The sequence below is a fragment of the Heteronotia binoei genome, chromosome 7 (genome assembly GCF_032191835.1).
Source record: "Heteronotia binoei isolate CCM8104 ecotype False Entrance Well chromosome 7, APGP_CSIRO_Hbin_v1, whole genome shotgun sequence".
Classification (NCBI taxonomy): Eukaryota; Metazoa; Chordata; class Lepidosauria; order Squamata; family Gekkonidae; genus Heteronotia; species Heteronotia binoei.
The window spans coordinates 74,496,344-74,522,583 of NC_083229.1; the positions used below are offsets into that span (position 1 = coordinate 74,496,344).

The following is a 26,240-nucleotide window of genomic DNA, read 5'->3' on the forward strand; positions in this document are numbered from 1 at the left end:
GACTGACTAGTGGTTCATTTTCCAATGAGTGCTTTGGAATCAGGCTTTCCTGAAGGAAAGAATGTACATCATAAGTTTACAGGGCAATTAAGCTATGAGGTGACCTTTAAAATAAGTTGAATAAGTGATATTTGGAATTGTATAGGATGAAAAGGAGAACTGTAGCTAATCTGTAGAACATTTGCATATAAAAGAAGGAAGAAAATTTCTCAATGGGAATCCAGACAATTACAGGGCAGGCAAGAGGCAAATTAGCAGGGCTAACTAGGGGCAAACTCCTTGAATGAGTAGGAAGAACATTTATTTCAGCCTTAGTAGGAACCTATCCCCCCAACTTTCTGAGACTCAGTTTAGTGGGAATCTATGAAACTAGACCCTGCTAAAAAATATCTCCTTGTTACGCAAATAGAAACAGCAGGGAAAGGCAAGCCTGGGGCCCAATCCATCCAGTTTCTTCTTCCCCCCCCAGCACTTCAGAACTCTGAAATGAAACTAAGCACGTTCCACAAGTCTTTCCTAGGAGACAAGCCCTATCAACTTTACTAAGAGAGCTGAATTAACAACCAGTTCCTTTACTTTAGACTGTCAAAGTTTGAAGGATCAAAAAAGAGAAAGGGAAGAAAGTTGTATTCACTTTCTGAACCACTGCACAGCTACAGCTGAGCTGCCCTGGACATCACTTGGTCGTTTCACCCTCACTCCCCTGGGGACTGTGATTAATCAGTAATCCTGCCATTCCACCAACCATTTGAATTTACCAGGAGGACTGGAAATGGTACTCTCAGCTGCAGCAAGATGCAGAGGTAGGACCTTGGCTAGAACAATCTGGTTGCACCTTCTCTTCAGTCTACTGGTGAGTAAAGTGATTTATATTTTCTTTCTTCTTTGTGTCAAATAGAGGGGAGGGTTTGGCCTTCTTTGTATAAAAAATGTTAGCAAATCAATGACATATAGAACAAGAAGTATGGTTTGTGTTACTACCTCTGAATAAATGAACTGATATTTGATTCTTTGAGTAAACTCTTTGCTTTTGTTCAATTCCTACTTTATGGACAATTGTTACTAGTAACAATTGATGATGTTTAGCCGGTGTTATCTTGTGGAAGTAGGGTGCAACAGTTTGAAATATTTAAAAGAATATACATTCTAAAGAAAGGATCTGTTTTGCTAGAATGATTTACATCATAAATTGAAACTATAAACACTCCTAATAGCAAATGTGGTGGTCGCATATCTATGAATATAGCAGCAAAACAATGCCAACCACATGGCCCAAGTATTTAAATGCCTGGGAGATTTCTTTTCTGCACAGGAGTGCAGGAAATTATGAGTTTACAAAATGTTAAAAGTATTTCCTACCCTCACAACAGTCCAGTGAGACTTGAGTGTGCTCATTGCTCTTGAGGAGGCATCAACCATTGAGCATCAGATAAGGGGGAGGGGAAAGAAAAATAAACATACTCATGCTCAAATCAGGAGCATTTGAGACTGCATCCCCTTAGTGTTCCCATGAAGCATATAGAGGAGATGGTGAAAATCAAAGAAGAAATACAGAAAATCTGATTATATCACAAGACGTATGGGAGCACAAATTGCAGTTGGTATCACTACAGTAAGGGACTGCCTGGGAAACCTTACCATCTTTTTTACTTAGTCCAGATCAAGTGATTAGGAAGGGGAGTGGTACCATTTGTTTAGGACCACTGCAGAATGTAGGAGTGGTGCTTGCTTGTTTGAATATACTTCTATAGCATCTCTGCATGGTTAGTGTACCAGAGAGAAAGCCTGGCTTTTTAGCTGAGGTCTACAGCACTGGAATACTCCTTCCACACCTCAGTGGTGATGAAAAGCAGGACTTATTTTTCTGGGGGAACACAGTGGAACAGAGTTCCAGAACCTCTTCATGGAAACAAAATTATCAAAAAAAGTTGTTGTAGATTTTCTGAGCTGTATGGCCATGGTCTTGGCATTGTGAGACTTGACGTTTCACCAGCAACTGTGAATGGTATCCTCAGAGGTATAACCCAAAAAACTGGAGTTTTCTCTGGGTCAAAGTGAGAAGAAGATTTGACCCAGAGAGAACTCCAGTTTTCTGGATTATACCTCTGAGGATGCCAGTCAGGTCTCACAGTGCCAAGACCACGGTCATACAGCCCGGAAAATCTACAACTAATGAACTCCGGCCATGAAAGACTTCGACAACATATCTAAAAAATGTTTAAAAGTTCATGAGCGGTACCCATGAATTGCTCTTTCATTTCTTTGTTGAGAATTCCAGCACCTCTTTTTCCAGAAAAATAGCCCTGAAGTAAAAGATGTTTTGACATTTTTTGTCTGTTGCAAAAATTATGTGAATGGTCATTTTGTATTTACATATCTGAACCATTTCTATAATAGCTTTACACGCAATTTAGCCCAGAGCACCTCACACAATCATAAAACACATAACAGGAGTTTTAAAACAATTTAGAACAAGGACTAAAATTAAGGCTAAAATTACTGTTCAAAGGTCTTCCAGAATAAGAATGGATTTAGTTGATGCTGGAAAGCCTGCAATGAGAAGGCTAAACAGAACTTCAGGGGAATTTCCTGGAAAGATATTCTAGAGCCATCCATGAGAAGGCTTCACAAGGGTCACCAACAAATATAATTGAGATAACATGACTCCCACATCAGTGTCCCTTCAGATGACCTCAGAGCAGAGGACAGGTGTTTATGGGTAGAGGTGGTCCTTAAGCCATTTTGGCTTTGAAGATCAAAGCACTTAGTACTAGTCACAGAAACAAAGTGGTGACCAGTGTAACTGATACAATATCAGTGTCATATACAGGCCTCAGATTCAGTGGGAGCTCACAGGAGCACAGCTCCTGAACCTTTCTGAGAGTTCCACCTCCTCCTTCTGAGAGTTCCACCTCCTTGTCCATTGAATAGTATGTGCAGCTGCATAACAATCCCTGGATGAGCTCCACCACCTATTTTTCTACAAAATGACCCCTGGTCATTCATATATATATATGAATATATATGGATATATATATATTGGTGAGCTCCAGCGAAAATTGTGCCCTTCCAATCAGCTGAAGCTCCCAGGGTGTCTTCAAAGTGAATGTGATCCAGTCTGGATATTACCAAGGCATAGATGACTAGGGTTTCCAAGTCCCCCCAGGCAGGGGATGGGGGTTAGAGTTACCAGATCTAGGTTGGGAAACAACAGGAGATTTGGGGATGGAGCCTGGGGAGAACAGGGACCTTGGTGGAGTACAATGCCATAGAGTCCTCCCTCTAAAACATCCATTTTCTCTGTAATTCTGGGAGATTCTTGGGTCCCACCTGGAGGTTGGCATTCCCATCAGTGCCCAGGTCTGTTTTCTTCAGGAAAGACTGTAGTTGGCAAAGCAGCTTAAACTGGTAAAAAGCAGGTCTAGCCACCTCCATCTTCTGTTTTCCGAGGGGCAGAGAGGAATCCAGTAGTGCCAAGCTGCAAAATGGGCTGTACATCTGTGGCAGAATGGGTCTGCTCTGCTCCGCAGGTCCTATTCCACTATGCCCTCCAAGGTTTTTCTAACACCTGGAGAGGCTTTTCTCTCCCTCTGGCATACTGCCACCACCACATGACCTTTGTAGAAATTGCCTGCTGGGAGGATCAAGTGTCCCAGCTTCCATTCCAAGGTCTGAGACCTTACCCCGTCTCTCCTGTTGCCCAGTGCCTGGTCATCATGGTGAGTTTACTGCCTTGTGCACCTCTGGAGGAATAGCCACTTGCCAACTGAGTGCCTTCCCCCTGGTGAGCCTTTTAAAATAGCATCTCCAACATACTGGAGGTCTATGTGGTACAAAGAACCACTACCAACATCAAAAGTTATAAATAGTATTGACCTCCTCTGCTTCAGGGTTATCAGAAACTAGTGGGGAGGGGAGAGGGAAATGCCCGCTGAGTAGTCCATTATACCTTTTGGAGACTAGTACTCATAGGATATAATGGAGAATCAATCCGTGGATATCTGTAGCTCTGGGGGGAATGTTTGTTGAGGTAGAGGCACCAAATTTTCATCATAGCGACTCGTGCCTCTCCTTAAAAAAAAAACACCTAAGTTTCAAAAAGATTGGACCAAGGAGTCCAATTCTATGAGCCCCCCACCAAAAGGTGCTCCCATTATTTCCAATGGAAGGAAGGCATTTAAAACAAATGTGGTCCCTTTAAATGTGATGACCATAATTCCCTTAGGAGTTGCTCCTGGCTCCACCCCCAAAGTCCACAGATATTTCCTGAGTTGAACCTGGCAACCCAAGTTAGAAAGCATTTATTAAAAAGAAAATGTCCGCAAGCATGTTTTTAGCACAGCAGCAGAGAGAACATCCTCTTAGTTTTATCAGCTCCTTTTTCCTCACCACTGACCAGATCAGGCCAGTCAGAGAAGCTTTTCCTGCTGCGGGGAGGGGGACTGGACTCGTCTATTGTCTTTAGAGGTAGCTGAGGTGAGCCTGGAAAGTCATCCACTGACTTCGTCTTCCCTGCCTGCCCTCTGCTTAGAGAGAGAGAGAGAGAGAGAGAGAGAGAGAGAGAGAGAGAGAGAGAGAGAGAGAGAGAGAGAGAGAGAGAGAGACTTTTAAAACTTAGAGTGAAGATTTTGCTCATTTCAAATCTCCAAAGGAAAAAAAATGCATTTTTCACAATTTTCATATCAACTTTTAACCCTGTTCGCAACAGTTCCATTTTGTCTGGATTAAGTTTCAGGCCCCCCTCCGCCACTTTCATCCTTCCTCTGCCTACAGACACAGCCATCCCCAGGGCAGAGAAAATTCCAATGCCCCAACTCTTTGTGCTTCCCTAAAGAAGCTACTGATCACATGAACAGAGATGGCTCTGCAGGACTGATGCACAAGTAATGGGCAGTGGTGTGAGGGAGAAAGTGTGTACATTTTAATGTTAAACCATTGCTGAAGATTCCACCACCCAGGTAATCAGTGATGGCTTGGAAATGGAAGTCTTGAGAGACCCACTCCAGATTTGCAGGTATTTTCTCCCAGAATGTTGATGTTAAATAACACAGGAGACAAAACAGAACCTCGAGAAACTTAATAGGCTAAAATGGAAGACAGAAATTCCTTAGCGCTGCTTCTGCAACATGTCTCTTAAGAATGAATTTCCTCAGTGCTTAACCAATATCCATTCCTATTAGGCAACCCACAAGGATGTTGTGATTGGTGATGTTAGAAGCCATTAGAGCCAACAGGCCAAGAAGAACCAACAAGCTTGAACTCCCCACATTACTGGCCAGATATAAATAATCTATCAGGGTGACCAAGGCAGTTTCTGCACTTTGGTTAGTATGGAAGTCAGTTGAGAAATCAGCCATAGTTGGAGCTGAAAATCCACTGCTTATAAATGGTAAAATTGACCCTTGTTGGTATTGCTTCAAATATAACTATTCAGTCCCCTTCCCCAGACATTCTCATCACTGCCTTTTAAAAAGAAAGTGTCACTGGTGACTCTAAAATGACTTTAAAATCTACCAAGTCTCTGCAGATTTTATTTGCTAGAAGCAGGAGGTGGGTCGTGGAAGTCTAAGTATTCTGTCCATATCCTCAGGTTGCAGCAACAGAAAGGTATCCCTAAAAACCTATATAATGGAAAGTTCAGAAACATTAAGAAATTGTGGAGTTACTGTGAAGCTGTGGTCTTTCCAATGTAGCTTACATCACAAAAGGATAAATTTATATATATATATCTGATTTCAACTGTATTTTATTTCAGAGGTTAATTTCATCAGTTTAGCTAAATGACATTTTAAAAAAATGTCACTTAAAACAGCCATAAATGTTGGGGCAGTTAAAACACAGAGAAGATTTCAGAAATTCACATAGACAGAGGAAACTTTGGATCACATAAAGGTAAAGGTGCAAGCACCAGTCATTTCCAACTCTGGGGTGACGTCACATCACGACGTTTTCACTGCAGACTTTTTATGGGGTGGTTTGCCATTGCCTTCCTCAGTCATCTACACTTTACCCCCAGCAAGCTGGGTACTCAGTTTACCAACCTTGGAAAGATGGAAGACTGAGTAAACCTCCAAACCATTTGTTTTTCAAACTATCAACCTAACCTGTTATTTTGAAATACTACTTTTGAAATCTATCAATACATTTATTGTACATCACCTCCTTTTTCACTAAAGTGCCTTCTACTTTGTGACTCAGTTTCTTTATTATTTTCCCTCTGTACTTTTAGAAGGGAGATATGATGGTGTATGATATCAGGAATGTATATGGTCATGTGCAAATGAGGAAGACTTTCTTTCTTTCTTTCTTTCTTTCTTTCTTTCTTTCTTTCTTTCTTTCTTTCTTTCTTTCTTTCTTTCTTTCTTTCTTTCTTTCTTTCTTTCTTTCTTTCTTTCTCTCCCTCCCTCCCCCTCCCTCCCTCCAGACAATTTACAACAATAATTTAAAAACAATTCTATTTGCAATCAAAATAAAATAACAATCCCCAAACCTCTCTCCCCCACCCCAAAATGCCAGCAATTTAAATCCTATTGAAAAACCTCACAAAAAAACAAGACTTGCAGACCTTCTGAACGGGGGGCTCCCTTCGCCTCTTCAGGGTGGCTATTCCATAGAGCTGAAACTATGATAGAAAAGTGGTGGGGTAGATAATAGATGGCTACATGAAGACCTTAGTTGGTGCACTGGGATATATGGAAGGCGACAGTCCTTCAGATATGTGGGTTGTGGGCCCAAAGGGCTTTAAAGGTCATAACCAGCACCTTGAATTGAATTTAAAAACAGACTGACTGTTTCAAAATGGGCAACATATGTTCCCTGCAGTTAGCCCCTGACAATATTTGGGCTTGTGCATTCTAAACCAGTTGTGGTTTCTGGGTTCTCTGTGTCAGCCCCATGCAGAGTGCCTTGCAGCAATCAATCTGAGGTTGCAGAAGCATGGCTCAGCATGGCCAAATGGATTTACTTTAGGTTATAAGAATTGGCAAACCAAATGTAGTTGATAGAAGATATTCCTGACCACCCACCAATCATCTTTTCAAAGAGCAAAGCAGGGCCCCACTTGGTTAAATCTTTTAAAATATGTATGCAAAATGGAAGTGAGATACTGAGGCTATGTATTTTTATTTTATGTTGTTGGCTTTGTTGACTACATTGTTGCCAGTTGATCTAGGATCATAACAACAACACTGAATGATTAATTGAAGGCAGGGTCCATGAGCAGCCCCAAGCTCTTAACCTGCTCTGAAACCGTTGAGCATGTTTTACTACATATCCCTTTCTAGGGTGATTGCAGATATGATTTTATTATTCATATTCGCAAAAAACAACAACCCTAGCAGGCTAGTATACTTCCCTTCTCCTCTTGGACCATGAACCTTGGATTATAAATACAATTGCCAGATTTTTTTGTAGCTGTTAGAGTCTACTGTAGTTCTGTGTTAATTTCATGAATTATATTTGCTATTTTTATATTATCTATGTGTCAGTTATGTAAATATTTCTGTTACTGTGTGCATTTTTGTGCTGGCCTATGACTATAATAAACAATTTCATTCAAACGTATCATGCCTCAGGCAGTTCTTGTTGCTTGAGGCAGGTTTTTGTTTGTGTTGTTTGCCAGTTCTGAAATCCTAGTCCTACTGCATTGTTTATTCTTTGCAATCTGATTGAATTGCTTTGTGTATTTTGTAATCCACCTTGCATATCAGTGAGAAAAGTGGATGATGATTACAATAGTAGTACGTTTGTTATTTTATGTATTTATCTACTCAGGGCTTTTTTTCTGGGGGAACACGGCAGAAGGGAGGTCCAGAACCTCTTCATGGAAACAAAATTATCAAACCATGTTTAAACGTTAATGAGGGCCACCCATGTGTTTCTCCTTCATTTATCTTTTGAGAGTTCCAGCACCTCTTTTTCCAGGAAACAGTCCTGTATCTACTACATTTACACCATCCCTTTCTCCACAATGGGGACACAAAGCAGCTTACATCATTCTCCTCCATTTTATTCTCACAACAATCCTGTAAGGTAGGTTAGGCTGAGAGTGTGTGACCAGCCAAAGGTCACCCAAGAAGCTTTAATAATTGGGGGGGGGGGGGGGAGGTCCTCCAAGAAGCTTCAAAAATTTGAACCTGAGTCTCCCATTCCAATTGCCCCATGGTGCAGAGTGGTAAGCTGCAGTACTGCAGTCTAAGCTCTGCTCATGACCTGAGTTCAGTCCTGGCAGAAGCTGGATTCAGGTAACCGACACAAGGTTGACTCAGCCTTCCATCCTTCCAAGGTCAGTAAAATGAGTACCCAGCTTGCTGGGGGTAAAGTGCAGATGACTGGGGAAGGCAATGGCAAACCACCCTGTAAAAAGTCTACCGTGAAAATGCTGTGATGCGATGTCACCCCAGAGTTGGAAATGACTGGTGTTTGCACCTTTACCTCCTAGTCCAATGCTCTTATTATATCAAGTAAGTCAATTTTATTATTCATGAAATATAATTCATGAAATTGATTCTGAAGTCAATCAAAGTTTCACTTTGGGCAGCCACTGTAATGTAGTTGGGTGGGTCTGTGGATCAGCAGTAGAATATCAGCTTTACATGTGTAAGGTCCAAGATTCACGCTCCAGAATCTCCAGTAAAAGGAGCAGTTATATGGTGATGTGAAAAACCTCTACCATAGTTCAGTGGTCTGACTCAGTATAGGGCATTTTCGGGTGCGGTCAGACGTTACACTAAAAGCGGATGCATCACGCTCCAGTTTGAACCACCCAATTTTGAATTGGCACATTTCCGATCAGACAACTACTCCCGAAAGAGAGCGGTCCCGCACTGGTCCCGTATTTGAATGCTCAGACATCGCAGACCTGTGCCACTTCTTCCTGTGGGCATCTGCTTGAAATAACAAATTACAGCAAAATCTGTAGCTGAGATGAAGAGATCCTGACTGCCTCCTTCCCTAGGAACCATTAGTTGGATTGCACGTTGCACCCTCAGCTAAAAGCACATTCCTGAATTCCTTTTTTCTCTCCCCCTTCCAACACGCGCGCACACATACACACACCACACACCTCCTGCGGGGGGTTGCAATCTCTTTGTCAATATGGTTGCTCTAGAACTCAAGACATTTGTAGATGGATGGCAAGAGAAAAGGACTTGGGTTCGAACCCCGAGCACCAGGGAAGGCTTTCTTGCTTTCCACACCTCCTGCAACCCTTCTCCTCCTCCCATTATTAGAGTTATTGTTGATGATGGATCACTTTCAAAGAAAGAAAAGCAGCCCTTTCCAAAACTTTTTTAAAAAGAGAGTCGAATCTGGATGATGCTCTTTTATTACAGGGCGAGCTGAAGGATGCCATTAAACTTTAGGAATAGAGTGCATTTCCAGTGCATGTGTTTTGGGGGGGGGGGGGGGAAGCCTGAGGTAGTTGCAATGCATTTTGTTAAGTTGAAAAACAGCTGTTGTGGGAAGGGATCCTCGTGAGGGGAGGGGGAGAGAAGTCTAGCAAGACGCATTCAAACTGCCGATCAGCAGAGAACTACTTTCAGGGAAAAGTGGGACTTGATGTTGGCATATGGAGATCCCACATAATGGAGATATTATATTTCAGTTCCTCTAAAAATGAAAGATTCTGCTCCCGTTTAGCCCATATTGACAGGAAAAATGCAAAACTCTGCTAAATGGTTATGTGGTCATGCGCACGCATGAATTCGTCAGTTAATAATGGTGCCAGAAATGGTCACAGTTTGATGGAAGTGCGAACCGGCTGCATCGCGGATGAGCCGTTCAAACGGAAATAACCCAACTGTATGCTGCACCAAGCAGGAAGGACCCGACTTTCTCTGGGGTCAAATTGTGGCGAGATCAATCCAGGGCAAGTCGGAATGACTATGAGTTGCTGCCAAGTAACAGATTTGGAAGTCTGAACATGCTCCGGAAATCCAAATGGGAACTGTGCCTATGTCAGAACTAAAGGAGCGTCTGAACACACCCTTCATGTATGTTCTTGTAATTCAAGTCCCCACTCAGACATAACACTCACTGGGTGGCTTTGGGCCAATCAGTCTCTCTTAGCCTAACTTACTAGAGGCTAAAATGCAGTAGGGAAGAACCATGTACATTATCAGAAGTCCATGGAGTAAGTTTAAGATAAAAATGTGATAGACTTTGTATTACACTTTTTACAAGTTATTAATTGTCCTAAGTCTGGATCAGCAAAAGGATTTTCTGTAAAGAGAAATACAGGATCACTTGTAATCCCATTGCAAGAACTGATGCTGATTTCCTTTGTGGCCCAAATATGGTTATGTCTGCCAACATTTCCCATTACAAGTGCATCAAAACAAGATTTGTGTTAGAAGGATTTTGTTCTTTTGCAGTTAAAATGGATGATTTTAAGTTTTTGAACTTTTTTAAAGGTATTGAATTTATTCTCTGATGCTTGCAAGAAAGAGACTTTCAATGTCCCTCCTGAACTAGAAGCTGGAGTATTGGTTGGCAGAGGTGAGAAAGTCCAAAAATTCTTTGATTTTACAATTATGAAGATATTTTTGTGTATTATTATGCTTTAAATGTTTGTTTCTATCAGCAGCTCTAAAACTTACCAGTCAATCGTACATGTGAAAATCCATAGAATCTAGGCAACATTTATATGAAATTAAAATCTAACTAGTTTTGTAAACAGAAATTGAAATTTGAATTAAGGCTCTTTACACTCAGATTGTTTAGCCCAAGACTGCTTGGGCAGTTTATGACATCACAACTGGTGCTGGGACTCCTCTGTCTGTTCCCCATGTCGTTCATTGATTAGACATTTTAAGCATCTTATAATGCTTTTTTCTCATTTCAACTGGTCTTTATTTTTCTTTCAGTCAAGGTGAAAAACTGTCTTAAGCATGCAGAATTTATCCACTCAAACAACCCCAACTTTACAGTTTTAGAAGATGGTTCATTGTATACAACAAATGCTATTTCCTTGTCTTCTCATGAAAACACCATCACCATATTCCTTAAAGCCAGTAATGAACATGAACAAAAGAAGATACTCGTTAGTTTGCTAACCTATCCAAAAAAGGTAGATACACTTCAATTAAAACAGTCATTTTGTTTGTTAATCGTATTCCTCAGCAGGCAGAATTATTATTATTTTTAGAATTTCAGTTCTCCACCATGAATGGGGGAACCTGTTGTGCCCTGCACAGGAAGGGTGGGTTAAGAAAATGAGGGGCAGCTGGGTGGACTCTTGCCTGTGGGAGGGAGTGGCTGAACTTCCACCATGGATTCACCCCTTGGGCTGGCAACCTGGCACTGGGCTGGTGAGGGGGGGGGTAGCCAGGGTAGACTTGAGGAAAGGCTTCTTTCCTTTGAATCATCTTGGATATATAGAAGTGGGGGGGGGTAGACGTGGGCCAGGCACTCAGTTCTCTTTTCAAGTAAATTCACTATCCAGTAAATTCACTATCCACATTGAAGCAAACCAAAGACCATAACAGAAATGTTGGCGTTTTCTCTCCTAAACTTCCCTCCTCCTTGACGCCAACCTCACCACCCACTGCAAACTCATTCCACCCTTCCAACCATTTGTAGCACTGTAGACATGGGACTTAAATCTCTTGCACATGGATGATTTTTTTGATTTTTTACTCATTTTATATTTTTTTTTATTTGGCAATCTGAGACTAATGATAAAACACTAATCAAATTCCTGCAATTGGTGTCTTTTTGCTAGTCTCAGCTGAATTTTAAAAACCATCATATGACAGAGGAAAAAAGTAAAGAGTTGTTCAAGTGGCTATGTCCCCTGGCTGCTATTGGTTTGGTTGGGGTATCATGGAGAAGGCAAACGGGAGCACCTCCAGTGCAAGAAAAAATTATTTCAGTTCTGTGTGTACTTCTGTGCAGCGGCAGCTGGTGGCGGGGAAATGATCAGTGGGGAATGAAATTGAGTAGAGATGTAAAGTGAACAGGAAACTATCATGGGAAGCCTGCAGCTTTTTGGACATTTATCTCTGTAATGCACTTGTAATGGAGCTATGCTAATCAATTCCGAGGAGAAAAATCAGAGAAAAAGAAAAGTGTGGAACACACACACACCGCATTTAAATTAAAACTACATGACTCAACTTCAGTGAAAATCAGCAATAAGCTGTGCATGTGTGACTGTCCATTGCCTGCCTCTGAGTAGTGACTCTGGTCTTCCTTAGTGATCTCCCGTCCAAATACTGACCAGAGCCAGCCCTGCTTAGCTTCTGAGATCTGAAGATATCAGATTTGGGAACATAATTCTTTTTGAGATCATGTGGCACCAATATACAGAACCAGGGGTCGCTTTGTAGAAAAATAGGTGGTGGAGCTCATTAGCATAACTCATTAGCACATGCCGCCCCCCACTAGCCCAAAGCAACCCAACGCAAGAAAGGAGAGCCCTGGACTAGCAAAGCCTGCTTGGGCTGACTGGATCAAGCAAGCCTCGCTCACCTGGAACTCTCCTTGGCTAGCCACCCCCCCAGTCAAAAGGCCAGCAAACCACCTGCTGTCCAAAATCACATAAGAAGTAGAGAAAGGGTGGTGCGGGCTTCTCCAGGGGTTAATGAAGGCTGCTGGAGGTGTGTCAAAACTCCTGGTGGTTGCCTGGCTGCCCACTCTCCTAATCTAGAGATTGTTCTGCAGCTGCACCTACTATTCAATGGACAAGGTAGGTGGGGAGGAGGAGGGGAAACCCTCAGAAAGGTTCAGAAGCTGCACTCCTGTGAGCTCCAGCTGAATTCAAGGCCTGCACAGAACTCAAAAGTTGGTGTCAACCACACCCCTAAGATTCAGATAATGGGTGGAAACCATAGTCTCTACTGCTTCTCATCTTAAACTGATTCTCTTTTCTCAATTTCCTCCCTGCTCCCCCAAGATGTGTTTGGGGTTCTCTTCAGCTGTCACACTATCAGGGTACTGTCACACTGTCATTCCACACCTATGCAATGCTAAGCCTGGAGGAATCTGTAATCAATAACGCCGAGGCTCAGTTTCCACAATGCAGCATGTGCTTGCTGCACTCCCCCCACCCCTCCGCAGCTCATGGTTAGTCTCTGCTCTGAGTACAAAGGTTTTTCTTTGCCTGACTGTGATGCTGTTGTATGCCATTAAAGGTTGTTGTTGTTTATTGTGCAAAAGTTTTAGCACTATGATGGCCAGATTCCTATGATGGCCAGATTCAGGTGTATGCCAGTTTCTTTGTGCTGAGAATGATCCTGGTTTTATTCTTTGGCTTGTACACTTCCTTCAACCTGGTTTATTAGTGTTTTGATCTAATGCAATTTCCCATGACTTCTAAATGTAGCTTCTTTAATAAATTGGGGTGCACAGATTAATCTTGGTATAGAATTCTGGTTTGTAGAAAAGAAACGTCATTAAAATGCCTGAATTTGACTGTAACAAGAAATTATGGTTAGATTAAAGATTAATTAAAACAAAAGTGCCTTTAATTTCTGCTCTGCATCCAAGAGAAGGAGGGGAAACACCAACCTAACATTAATTTTGATTTAATGGTTTAATTGTTTTAAATGTTTAATTGTTGCATTGTTGGTTTTAATTGTTTTACCAGGTTGTGATCCGCCCTGAGCCCATTATGGGAAAGGGCGGACTATAAATCTACAAAATAAAATAAATAACAGTAACAATAAACTAGGTTGATCCTTGTTACAAACAAACAAGAACATTGTTAAACGACTTTTCCAAATTAATTGTCATGAAATAAAGTAGTTTGAAGTAAGCAACAGATCAAGGGCATGATAGGCCCATTGCAGGGACAGGAAAGTGAAATTGTAACAAGTGATGAAGAGAGGGCAGAACTTCTCAATTCCTACTTTTCCTCATTCTTCTCTTCTGAGGGAAACAATGTTCAACATGGCGAAAACAGAACATATAATGAGGGTAGGGAGTTGCAGTCTAGGATCAGCATAGCGGTAGTATTAAAACACCTATTTTCTTTAAATGAACCTAAGTCCTTGGGGGCAGATGAACTACATCCAAGGGTATTAAAAGAATTTGTAGATATAATTTCTGAGCCTCTAGCCATTATTTTTGAGAATTCTTGGCGGACAGGTGAGATTGGGGGCAGGCAAATGTTGTCCCCATCTTTAAGAAGGGGAGAAAGGAGGATTCGAGTAACTACCGACCTGTCAGCATGACATCTATATCTGGAAAAGTTTTAGAACAAATAAACAGTCAGTCCTGTTTAGAAAGGATGGCTATGATTACTGAGAGCCAGCATGGGTTTCTCAAGAACAAGTCATTCAGACTAACCTTATCTCTCTCTTTTTTTGGAGAAAGTTACTACCTTGTTAGATCAGGGAATGCTGTGGACATAGTTTTCTTGATTTCAGTAAGGTTTTTGATAAGGTTCCACATACTGTCCTTGTTGACAAGTTAGTAAAATGTGGTTTGGATCCTTTTATGGATAGGTGGATCTGTAACTGGTTGAGAGATCACACCCAAAGAGTGCTTGTGAATGGTTCCTCATCCTATTGTGGTAAATGATAAGTGGAGTGATAAGTGGAGTGCCTCAAGGATCTGTCCTGGGGCCTGTTTTGTTCAACATCTTAATAAATGATTGGATGAAGGCATAGAAGGAATGCTTATTAAATTTGCAGATGATTCTAAATTGGGAGGGGTTACAAATACAGTAGAACACAGAAACAGGACACAGGATGATTATGACAGGTTGGGAAACTGGGCTGAAACCAATAAAATGAATTTTAATAGGGATAAATGTAAAGTTCTACATTTAGGTAGGAAAATCCAATGCATAGTTATAGGATAGGGCAGACTTGTCACAGCAGTAGTATGTGCGAAAAGGATCTAGGGGTCTTACTGGACCATTTGCTGAACATGAGTCAACAGTATGAATTGGTGGCTAAAAAGGCAAATGCAATTTTGGGCTGTATTAACAGAAGTATATGTCCAGATCACATGAAGTGACGGTATTGCTTTACTCTGCTCTGGTAAGAACTTACATGGAGTGGTGTGTTCAGTTTTGGGCACCACATTTTAAGAAGGATATAGATAAGCTGGAACGGATCCAGAGGAGGGCGATGAAGATGGTGAGGGGTCTGGAGACCAAATCCTATGAAGAAAGGTTGAAGGAGCTGAGTATGTTTAGCCTGGAAAGGAGGCAGCTGAAAGGTGATATGATCACCATCTTCAAGTATTTGAAGGGCTGTCATATAGAGGATGGTGCGGGGATGAAATTAAATCAGAAGAGTTCCCATCTAAACATTAAGAAGAACTTCCTGACAGATCAGTTCTTCAGTGGAACAGGCTTCCTTGGGAGGTGGTGGGCTCTCCTTTCTTGGAGATTTTTACACAAAGGCTAGATGGCCATCTGACAGCAATGAAGATCCTGTGAATTTAGGGGGAGGTATTTGTGAATTTCCTACATTGTGGGGGATCTCTTCCAACTCTATGATTCTATGAAATAAAGACTGTTTAGATTATTTGGATTAATGTTTCCAGCAATAGCAATCCAGTATGGAAGGCAGAACAAAATTTAATGGTCATGGTGAAAGTCAGAAAATATTACGATGATGTCACATGACAGAAGCCTTCAGTAGTCTCAATGAAGCTATAAACAAATAACAGGATTAAACTATGAACATGGTTTTGAGTACAGTTTTCAGTAAAGGTTTGTGGAAAAATAATAGTACACAGAGGGATTGGTCAATAGGCATGTTATTAACAGTTAAGTATGTATGATTGTTGTAATATGTTTAGTTATCTCTTCCTCTATTCTAGACCTCAGGAACTAAGGCAGGACATGTAAGAAGGACTGCTCTTAGACGGAGCAAACGCAGATGGGCTCCAGTCCCAACTACTATAATGGAAAACTCATTGGGACCTTTTCCAATGCAAATTCAGCAGGTATATTTTACTATACCCATTCACTTTACAGTTGAAATCATTTTCATATCTAACGCATAAAATGTTGGGTTTTGATGCAGAGAAGCAGAAGTGGAGCTGTGCTTGTGTTATATTCCTGCTTTCCTTCCTGCTTCAGTTCAGTGCAGCCCTTAAGAAACTGCTGCCAAAAGTCAGGGAGCCCCTTGAATGGCATTGGGGGAGGAGCTGCAGTTGGCAGGGAGAGTTTGCAGAGTTTGGTCTCTACTTGTGTGAGTGAAAATTCCTTTTGTATGCAGATGGAATTTGCTAAATATCCATTGCATGTTACTGTGCAGATATTCATTAAGAAAAGTGAGAGAGTGAAAAACTCTCCACAAAATAAATTATCTATGACTTGAAAAGTGAAATATCATGAAAATCAACTGGACTTTTGACAAACAAAGTATCTTTAGGACTGAAATGTCCTGTGAGTTCTGTGGAGGCTGTGGCATCTTTGGTATTGATGAGTCTGGCTGTTGAGGGTGTAAACATTGTTGTAGTTGGAGATGCCAATCAGGGCTCAACCATGATTTCTCTGGATGCATTTGTAGCACATCCCTCCCCCCACCATTCTGATTCTAATGCATCCATGTAATTTCATGAGCCATAAAAGAAAGATTTCTGTTGTATTTCTGAAATGTCATAAATAGACCATTTCACAGTAACAAGCTTGAAGCCTAAGTCAGGTCCCACTGGATTCCTGAGTTCCTATCCCCTACATAGATCTATTTAAATATTACAGCCCCATGGTTACTGAAGAACATACCCAAGGGGTGGAGTGGAGAACCACACAAGGTTGCAATAATGTCAGTTATTTACACTGCAGACAAGCCAATGGCATACAGTTTCCATTGTAATGCTAGTGGTCATCGGGAACGTGTAGCACTGGTATGGAGATGATCCATGTGACTGGATGTACTAGTATGTTAAGCACATTTATAGGCATAGCAGGAACTTGTATGAAGTCACTACCATAGGGAACACTTTTAGAGCTAGTTGGGGAGATGATCTTTCAGTTTATCTGCAAATACATCCATTCTGCATCTTGAGATTCCTAACACCATTTGAATAAGGGCATAGTAAGAATGTTAAGTTTTATATATTCTTTTTTTTGTCTTCACAGTTAGTTTCTGACACAGCCTTGAAATATAACATCAGGTATTCCATAAGTGGTCCTGGTGTTGACCAGCCACCTCTGAATTACTTTTATATTGAGAGAGATACTGGAAATCTCTTTGTCACTTGTCCAATAGACCGAGAAATATACCCAGAATTTAAGGTATTGACATCAACCTTCTGTTTATTAACAAATAATGCAAAATTAAATTGGCTTGTGGTATTTCTTTTACTCCTCTGTATATACATATTCCAGAAAGAGATAAACAACCTTCAAATATGCCTATTGCCACTATTACTTTCTCTTCAATGTGAGGATCAGATGAACAAGTTCAGCACCCTTGTATTGGTTTTGTTAAAAGCAGCAACTATATCCTCTGAGGCAAGGCATTAAAGGTGAACGAACAGCTGTAACAAATGAATGGTTTGTGTGATACTTATCTGATAACATGAAACTGCCATAAAAGAGTGCTAGACTGGTTCTTCATTTTATGCTGAAAATGCAGAAGTAGCATAGAAAGCTTAGAAAAGACAGCTGGAATTTCAGCCCATTCTGCAGTTCCTTCACTTGTTATGTATATAGCTAGAGGACATAAACAAAACAGGAACTGAACAAAAACTAAAAGTCAAGAGGAAAGAAAATGAAAATGTGATGTACTTGTTCATTTAAACCTTACCCTCTCTTGGTTTCTATTTCTTATTCTCTTGGTTCAGTAAAAGAGATGAACTTACCAGTACCACTTGATTATTGTGAGTTCTTTGGGTAAACTTCATCACTCATACACATATAACATTTGGCAAAAAGATTCCTCTGACCCACTGCTATTTTGTGTATTGGCCTTTATGAGAGACAGGCATGAGACCCTCAGTGCTGGAGAAGGAGGAGGGCAGCTAAAACTGGGAAGTGGAGCAGTTCCTGGCATAGGGTTGCCAAGTCTAACTCAGGAAATATCTGGGAACTTTGAGGGTGGAGCCAAGAGACTTTCCCATTCTAAATAAATAACAAAAATACAGCAGTGCAGTTCCCCTGAATATAGTCTTAATTTCCTCCTCTTTTTTGCCTTCAAAGGGTTCCCAGCAGTTGTGCTTCCACTAAATGAAAGTGAACACACACACACTCACAAAGCACCCAAACTAAACATTTTGCAAGCCCACACTTTTGTGATCTCACTGGGGCAATTTACTTACAGGAGTTGCTGCATGTAACAGTCTGCCATATTACAACCAACTTCTTCAGACTAACACAGGAAAATGAAAGTACTGAGCAGAGCAGTCTAGGGGCTGGAGTTTTCTTCCATCCCATAAACAGGTTCTAGTCAACTCTTTACTATCCCTTTTACTGTGCACTGTATCACAATAGATTGCCCTATGACATTCCTTCTGCTTCTGACCTATTGTAAAAGGGCTTTAGAAAAATATGAATTTGGGGTACAGCAGGACAAGTATGAATTGTTTAAAACCTTGGCTTGGATATTATTGGTGCTACTGATCTAAGGAAATCAGCTGACCAAGAGAATGCACTACTTCATATACTTGTACTAGAAAAGGCTTTACAACTGTGTTCCTTCCTAAGATTGCTTAACTTTTACAGTAAATTCCTATCAAGTCTGTTTGATATGTTGGCATCCTCATATGTGCTGGATATTCTAACTCTGCATGCAAGCACATCTGAGAGGGAAAGGGTTAATAGAATTTTCTCACTCAAATACACTTGGAAGGTGGTTCCACTCTCTGATCAGTTAGATGTTGAGACTCTCTGGCCTTTTTGTTGCATCTTATATAGCACCTCTTTTCTCTTTCCTATCTGGGCTTGGAGCTGTAGCAAGTTAACTTTTTTTGAAATTAATTTGTTTACAATAAGTTAAAAGTACCTACATGAATATGTCATGTAAGATGTGCTTCTGTTTTTGTATATAAAAATGTCTTTCTCTTGTTACCATTGGGATCAGATTATTTTTGTAATTTGTTTGAACAGCATTTCCCCCTTAACCAGGAAATGTGGAGGATCAGGAATACTATGTTAAACTTCTTTTAAGTCAAAATTGATTTTTTAAAAAACATTTAACCCCATATTATGGAAGGCTCCAAAAAAGACAATATGAAAATGGATCCACCTGTGCAAATTTTTCAGGAAGCAAATAAACTATTGACTTCTGTCCCAGTTTACATACATGCTGATGTCTCTATTCCCTTGCAAAAAGGCAATTAGTCTCCTCTCTATGGATTGGGTGCAGCCCACATTTCTCTAGTATCACCTAGATGTAGCATGCCTGCATCCCTAGTCACAGTTACGGTCCACTGAACATTGATTCATATATATTTGGACACTTTGAATTTGGGATTATTTTAAAGCAGTGATTGATACCCATTCAAAATGAGTGAAATTTTCAAAAAGATTCTCACTACTGGTCATCTGTGCCCCTTGTTTGCTCAGTTTGGGTTGCTACTGCCATGACTCAGTGACATTGGCCCTCAGCTGTGTTCTGATGAATTTCAGACATTCAAGGGTCATTTCGTAGAAACAGAGGTGCTGGAGGTCACTAGCACAACTCACTTGCATATGCCACACACCCCTGACATCACTGACAAATTATATCAGCTCAACAGCTACCTTAAAATGTTTCTTGAATTATGATTGTCATAATAAAACCTTAATCCCATCTAGGGTTGCCAATTCCCAGGTGGGGGCAGGGGCTCCCCCGGTTTGGAGGCCCTCCCCCCGCTTCAGAGTCATCAGAAAGCAGGGGGAGGGGAGGGAAATGTCTGCTGGGAACTCTGTTATTCCCTATGGAGATTTATTCCCATAGAAAATAATGGATAATTGATCTGCGGGTATGTGGGGCTCTGCGGGGGGGGGGCTCTTTTTTGAGGTACCAAATTTTCCGTACAGCATCTAGTGCTTTCCCCCAAAATATACTCCAAATTTCAAAACAATTGGACCAGGGGGTCCAATTCTATGAGCCCCAAAAGAAGGTGCCCCTATCCATTATTTCCTATGGAAGGAAGGCATTGAAAAGGTGTGCTGTCCCTTTAAATGTGATAGCCAGAACTCCCTGTGGAGTTCAATTATGCTTGTCACAGCCTTGATCTTGGCTCCACCCCTAATGTCTCCTGGCTCCACCCTTAAAGTCTTCTGGCTCCACCCCCAAAGTCCCCAGATATTTCTTAAATTGGACTTGGCAACCCTACTCCCATCATACTTTTAAAATTACTTTCTCCTATGTGGCCACAGTGGCATGATGAAGATTTCCATCAGTCTGCTTTATATGTTTTGGTTATTTTCTCATTTTTGTGGGGGAAAATATTAGAAAGTTTGGCAAATCTTAGAATTCAGCAACATTTTCAGAGGGAGTTTAAACAATGAAGCCCAGAAGGAAGTTTTTTTTTTTTTTGGGGGGGGGGGAGTAAGAAAGAAAAAGCACAATAAAATTTAGAGGTTCCAGAGCTCCGCTCCTGTGAGCTCCTGCCCAAAATGAGGCCTGCAGACATTCCTGAATAATTTTCAACCTGTTCCATTCAGTGTCTCTCTTACATTCCTGCTTCCTATGGCAAATAACTTCAGTCTCTTGCTCAGGTGCTTTCTTGCCACTTATTCCCAGCTCCTTCCTCCCTTTTTTTCAGTTCAACTCAGATGCAACCATTTCTAAGTCTTTATGGCCGTATATATTCAGTGGGGGGCCTCACCATGTCCCATTCTATGCTGAGCATTCATATGGGTTGCTTAATATCTGAGGATTTTGTTCCTACTATGAAATTGCTTGTTATGTTTTGCTATAGCAGATCCCTACATGTAAACAAGGGCCAAAATGAGTATATCCTGGCTTCATGTACTCTAGAGAGTAACTAGCAATTAAAAAATGTTTTTCTCTCTCCCTACAGATAATTTGCTACGCAGTGACACCAGAGGGATATACACCAGAAACACCTCTTGTGCATGTGATCAAAATTGAAGATGACAATGATAATGCTCCAGAGTTTGAGCATGCTAGTTATATTTTTAGTATTGTTGAAAACAGTAGAGTTGGTAAACTGTTAAATTTATTTTTACGATCATTCATACAATCCATTTTAAAATGTGATTAAATAATGATCAGAGTGTTGGAATAATTATTTGCATTAGAAACAGTGATGTCAATTTTAAAAATGATTAATGCATTTTCATAAGCCTTCTAATTAGAACAGACAATGTTTTGGAGCTTGTGTGAATAATAATATATTTATTCATTATTGCAAATATTTCTAGCCTAGTAATACCAGAAAAACCCCATAATTCATCAATAAAAATTAATACAACCAATATATTATAAAAGTAGCATCCCAAAAGATCTCTGAAGAGTACCATTTCTGCCTAGTTGAGTCCTAGTCTGATAAGATTGATTACCAGAGACAGTAAACCATTGAATATTACTGCTAGGGGACAACATCAGAGAAAGGTGTTGGCCTCCGTGCCCTTTTTGTGGGTCCCCCAGGGCAACTGGATGGCCATTGTGTGAATCAGGATGCAGGACTACATGGACCTCTGGTCTAATCTAGCCGGGCTTTTCTTATGACCTTGTAAGTGATTTCTCAACACTAACAGGAACGGAGTGAGGAGTTCTTACATAAAGGGAGAATTCTACAGAGTTGGAGTGACTTTAGAAAGGAATGGAGTGGGGTAGGAGGGAGGGAGGGCTGCAAGATAGAGGAAGAATTAATAGAAATCATCCCCTCCTTGAAAGCTTTTATTCCAGTTGCCAAAGAGCTCATTCAAGAGAGGAAGCATGTTATTTATCCCAATTCAAACTGCAGACACCTTTACAACATCCCACTCTGTTCCCATTGGCCCCTCAACCCTCAGGAATTGTTTTCAGGGCTACAGGGAAAAGGGAACTGGGGAAGAAATCAATTTCAATCATTCCTTCCCTTCATAGCTTGTAAGGTCAAATTTTATGTCTTCAAAAATGATATAGTTCTCCTTAATGGTTACGATTATGGTTTACTCCCCCACCCCCATTTCTCATGTGTATGCCTGTATTTATGTGGATAAATTAGAAGTAGCTTGAAAACTGTCTTCTGAAAGAAAGGTGAAAATTTGAACATAATGCTTTATATATGCAGGAACGATTGTTGGACAGGTGACTGCAACAGACAGAGATGAGCCAAACACTTTACACAGCACAATCAGATACAGAATTGTGTCACAGAGTGGTCAAATGTATCATATCTCAGAGGCATTTGGGATACATCCAGAATCAGGGTCTATTACTGTATTATCACCAAACCTGGACAGAGAGGTAATTGTACATGCATTTCACATTTATGTGCAACTGATATGACAAGGGGAACACGCTATATGTGAATAAAATGGGAGTAATATGTCATATGGCCTAAACAGAACATCTGTGAGAAGATGTTATGACACTTCTCCACTCAGGTAGGGTAGCCAGCCTCCAGGTGCAACCAGGAGATCTCCTGCTTTTATAACTGATCTCCAGCTGGCAGAAATCAGCTCCCCCAGAGAAAATGGCTGCTTTGAAGGGTGCCTCTACCTCATAAAACAGCCCCTCCCAAGCCCCAGATACCCGCAGATCAATTCTTCATTATTTCTTATGGGCAATAAGTCTCCATAGGGAATAATAGGGTGTTCCCAGCAGACATTTCCCTCCCCTCCCCCTGCTGATGACTCTGAAGCAGGGGGACGGCTTCCAAACCGGGGGATCCCCTGCCCCCACCTGGGGATTGGCAACCCTAGAAACAATGGTGGGTGGGACCTAATATGCAAATGAGTTCCTGCTGGGCTTTTTTTTCTACCAAAAATGCCCTACTGCTGGTGCCTAAAGGACTGTCTCAAAGGGGAGGGCATTCCAAAGGTGATGTGCCACCATTGTAAACAGGCCATGTCTCTGGTCATTACTTGCCTCACCTTTTGCATAGGGATAGTACAGTACCCCTATCCATTCCTCAACAATAGCCTGTTGCCACATTTTATACCAACTAAAATGTCTGCACAGTATTTAGAGGCACCCCACATAAAATGCATTTCAATAATCTATCCTGGGAATATGATCAGAGCATAGATCACCATTACCTGCTCATACTCTTTTGGGGAAATGGCTATAGCTGGTACAGCAGCCAAAGACCTGCACCTTCAACCATTAAACCAGGATCGGTGCAATATATTTCTAACTTTCCAGTCACAAAAGACTACACAGGTAAACTCCTAGCAAGGAGTTACTGATTAGGGCCTCCACCACTGAAGTAATATTGAATTTAAAAGTTTCTTACAGTTTCTTGACTAATACAGCAACACCATGCATCAAACATGGAAGTATGGTCTTGTGGAGACTGTAAAACATTGACAAAATGAACATGCTAGTATTTAGGAAGAGGTTGTCCACACTGATTTTTTTTTAAATAGCATCTTTGCTCCTATAGACATCATATAAATATGTAATTATTTGAAAAACGGGTGACCACCCATTCTTCAGATAATTACATATTTATATGTCTAAAGGAGCAAAGATGCTATTTAAAAATAGCATTTGCTTCAAAACCCTTGTTTTCCTATCACACAAGGGCATTTTAATCCATATATTCCTCTCAATGTCTTTCTTCAGACAATATCAGAGCATAGACTACAAGTAGAGGCAAGAGATATGGGAGGCCATGAATTTGCTTTGTGCAATACAGCAGAAGTGATCATTGAGATCAGAGATATAAATGACAATATTCCACGATTAGAACAAATTGTGGTAAGTTTGCCTTTACTAAAATGAATCAGTTCTCCTTTGGATTCAGAATGTACTGTCATGATAATGTCATTCCAGTGAATTTAAACTATGTAAAAAAGAAAACTGAACTTTTCAGAGCTGAACTGATAGCATTACATTTCTTTTTTGTGTCATAATAATAGAACTGTTTATATAGTTGATGATATGTCATTGTCTAATACTCAGTTATTACCTTATTTCTCGTTAGTACCTTGTTTCATTGTCTACATCCAAAATCCATGAGTACCCACCCACCTCTCCATCATCTAATAACTACCTCTTCCTAAATTATACCCAAATGATTCTCCTCTGCAAAGTGTTCTCTGATAGAAAAAAAAAATCTTCCTCTGATACAGGAAGAATTAGTGAAAGGGAATGATTGGACCAAATCCAATGAAACCCTTGCCTTAAGAATTGACTTCTTCGATCTAAAATGGCTAAACTGTTCATAAACTAATAGTTGGAACTTAATGCGTTTTAGTATGAAGTGGATGTACCTGAGAACACAGAAAATGTGGAAATATTGCTCATTCCTGTTAAAGATGATGATCAAGTAGGAACACCTTCGTGGGTGGGCACAGCCACTATTATAAGAGGAAATGAAGATCACAGTTTTTCTATCACTGTGGATGAAGAGACGAACATTGGGCATTTAACTGCTTTAAAGGTAACCATATATCAGAAAGACTATATACATTAGGATTGCATCTTAATATTCATAATGGAAGAAATCCAAACATTTTCCCATCAGTGGAAGAGGTTCAGTTTTTACCAACTCCTTCTTCCATCTGGCACTTCTCACTTTGTGCCCCACTCTATTCCTAAAGGCTCTCTGTCCCATAGGAGCATGATTTACTCTGCTCTGGTAGGACCTCACCTGGAGTATTGTGTTTAGTTTTCGGCACCACATTTTAAGACGGATATAGACAAGCTGGAACAGGTCTGGAGGAGGGCAATGAAGATGGTGAGGGGTCTGGAGACCAAGTCCTATGAAGAAAGGTTGAAGGAGCTGGGCATGTTTAACCTGGAGAGAAGGTAGCTGAGAGGTGATATGATCACCATCTTCAAGTACTTGAAGGGCTGTCATATAGAAGATGGTGTGGAATTGTTTTCTGTCGCCCCAGAAGATAGGACCAGAACCAGTGGGTTGGAATTAAATCAAAAGAGTTTCCAGCTCAATATTAGGAAGGACTTCCTGACTGTTAGAGTGGTTCCTCAGTGGAAAAGGCTTCCTTGGGAGGTGGTGGGCTCTCCTTCCTGGGAGGTTTTCAAACAGAGGCTAGTTGGCCATCCGACAGCAATGAAGATCCTGTGAATTTAGGGGGAGGTATTTGTGAGTTTTCTGCATTGTGCAGGGGGTTGGACTAGATGATTCTGGAGGTCCCTTCCAACTCTATGATTCTATTATTTCAGAGACTTCAGTAGATTACAATGGAAAAGGGGACTTGCTTCCACCTTTTGCTTATAGAAATTACTTAGATGTCAGGAAACCTTTGGATTCAACATAGCATAAGCATTTCCTCTTTGTAAAACTAGTACTGAAATGTCCTGCTGCAATGCCCCTCCCAGTGGGGAAATTCCTAGAGATCTGGGGAAGGAGCCTGGCAATAGTGGAGTCTTGGAGGGGGATAGAAATCAGTAAGGATATGATTTATAAAGTCTGCCTTGTGAAGCTGCCATTTTCTCCAGGGAAACTGATCTTTGTAGTCTGCAGATCAGTTGTATTTCCAGGAGATCTCCAGCTCCCACCTGGAATTTGGCAATGCTACTATGCATCCATACCACATGATCAGGATTTGAGAGAGGTAGGTCCTATGAGAGTAACCTGCTGTTCTCATGGCCCGGAATGCTGCCTCCCTGGTCCTTGAGGGAGCAGGGCGAGCTAGGATTGCCAAGTTCCATTCAAGAAATATCTGGGGACTTTGGGGGTAGAACCAGGAGACATTGGAGGTGGAGCCAGGAGCAAGGTTGTGACAAGCATAATTGAGCTCAAAAGAGCCATTACATTTAAAGGGACCACACATCTTTTAAATGCCTGCCTTCCATTGGAAATAATGAAGGATAGCAGCACCTTCTTTTGGGGCTCGTTGAATTGGCCCCCCGGTCCAATCTTTTTGAAACTTGGAGGGTGTTTTGGGGAGAGGCACTGGATGCTATGCTGAAAATATGGTGCCTCTACCTCAAAAAACAGCCTCCACAGAGCTCCAGATACCTGCAGATCAATTCTTCATTGTACGCTATGGGAGTCAGTCTCCATAGGGAATAATAGAGTTCCTAGCAGACATTTCCCTCCCCCTCCGCTCACTTTCTGATAACCCTGAAGTGGGGGAAGGGCCTCCAAACTGGGGGGTTCCCTGCCCCCACCTAGGGATTTGCAGCCCTAGGGCCAGCCTGGTCCCTTCTGCCCTCAAAGGCCTCAGGCCTTGACCACTGTCTGACTTGCTGACTTTGTAA

The 26,240-nt window shown here is 41.1% G+C and overlaps 1 protein-coding gene across 1 annotated transcript in view; it reads left to right on the forward strand.

The window, feature by feature from the left end:
• Positions 1-531: 531 nt before the first annotated feature.
• Positions 532-26,240, forward strand: part of LOC132575534 (desmocollin-2-like) — a 48,133-nt gene continuing 22,424 nt past the window's right edge. Inside the window, exons 1-9 of the mRNA XM_060244346.1 lie at positions 532-853; positions 10,413-10,497; positions 10,866-11,068; positions 15,778-15,903; positions 17,045-17,200; positions 20,917-21,061; positions 22,135-22,310; positions 23,634-23,768; positions 24,268-24,453. Of these exons, the coding sequence (XP_060100329.1) occupies positions 773-853; positions 10,413-10,497; positions 10,866-11,068; positions 15,778-15,903; positions 17,045-17,200; positions 20,917-21,061; positions 22,135-22,310; positions 23,634-23,768; positions 24,268-24,453 (1,293 nt within the window). The 5' untranslated portion in view covers positions 532-772. The remainder of the gene's footprint in view (positions 854-10,412; positions 10,498-10,865; positions 11,069-15,777; positions 15,904-17,044; positions 17,201-20,916; positions 21,062-22,134; positions 22,311-23,633; positions 23,769-24,267; positions 24,454-26,240) is intronic.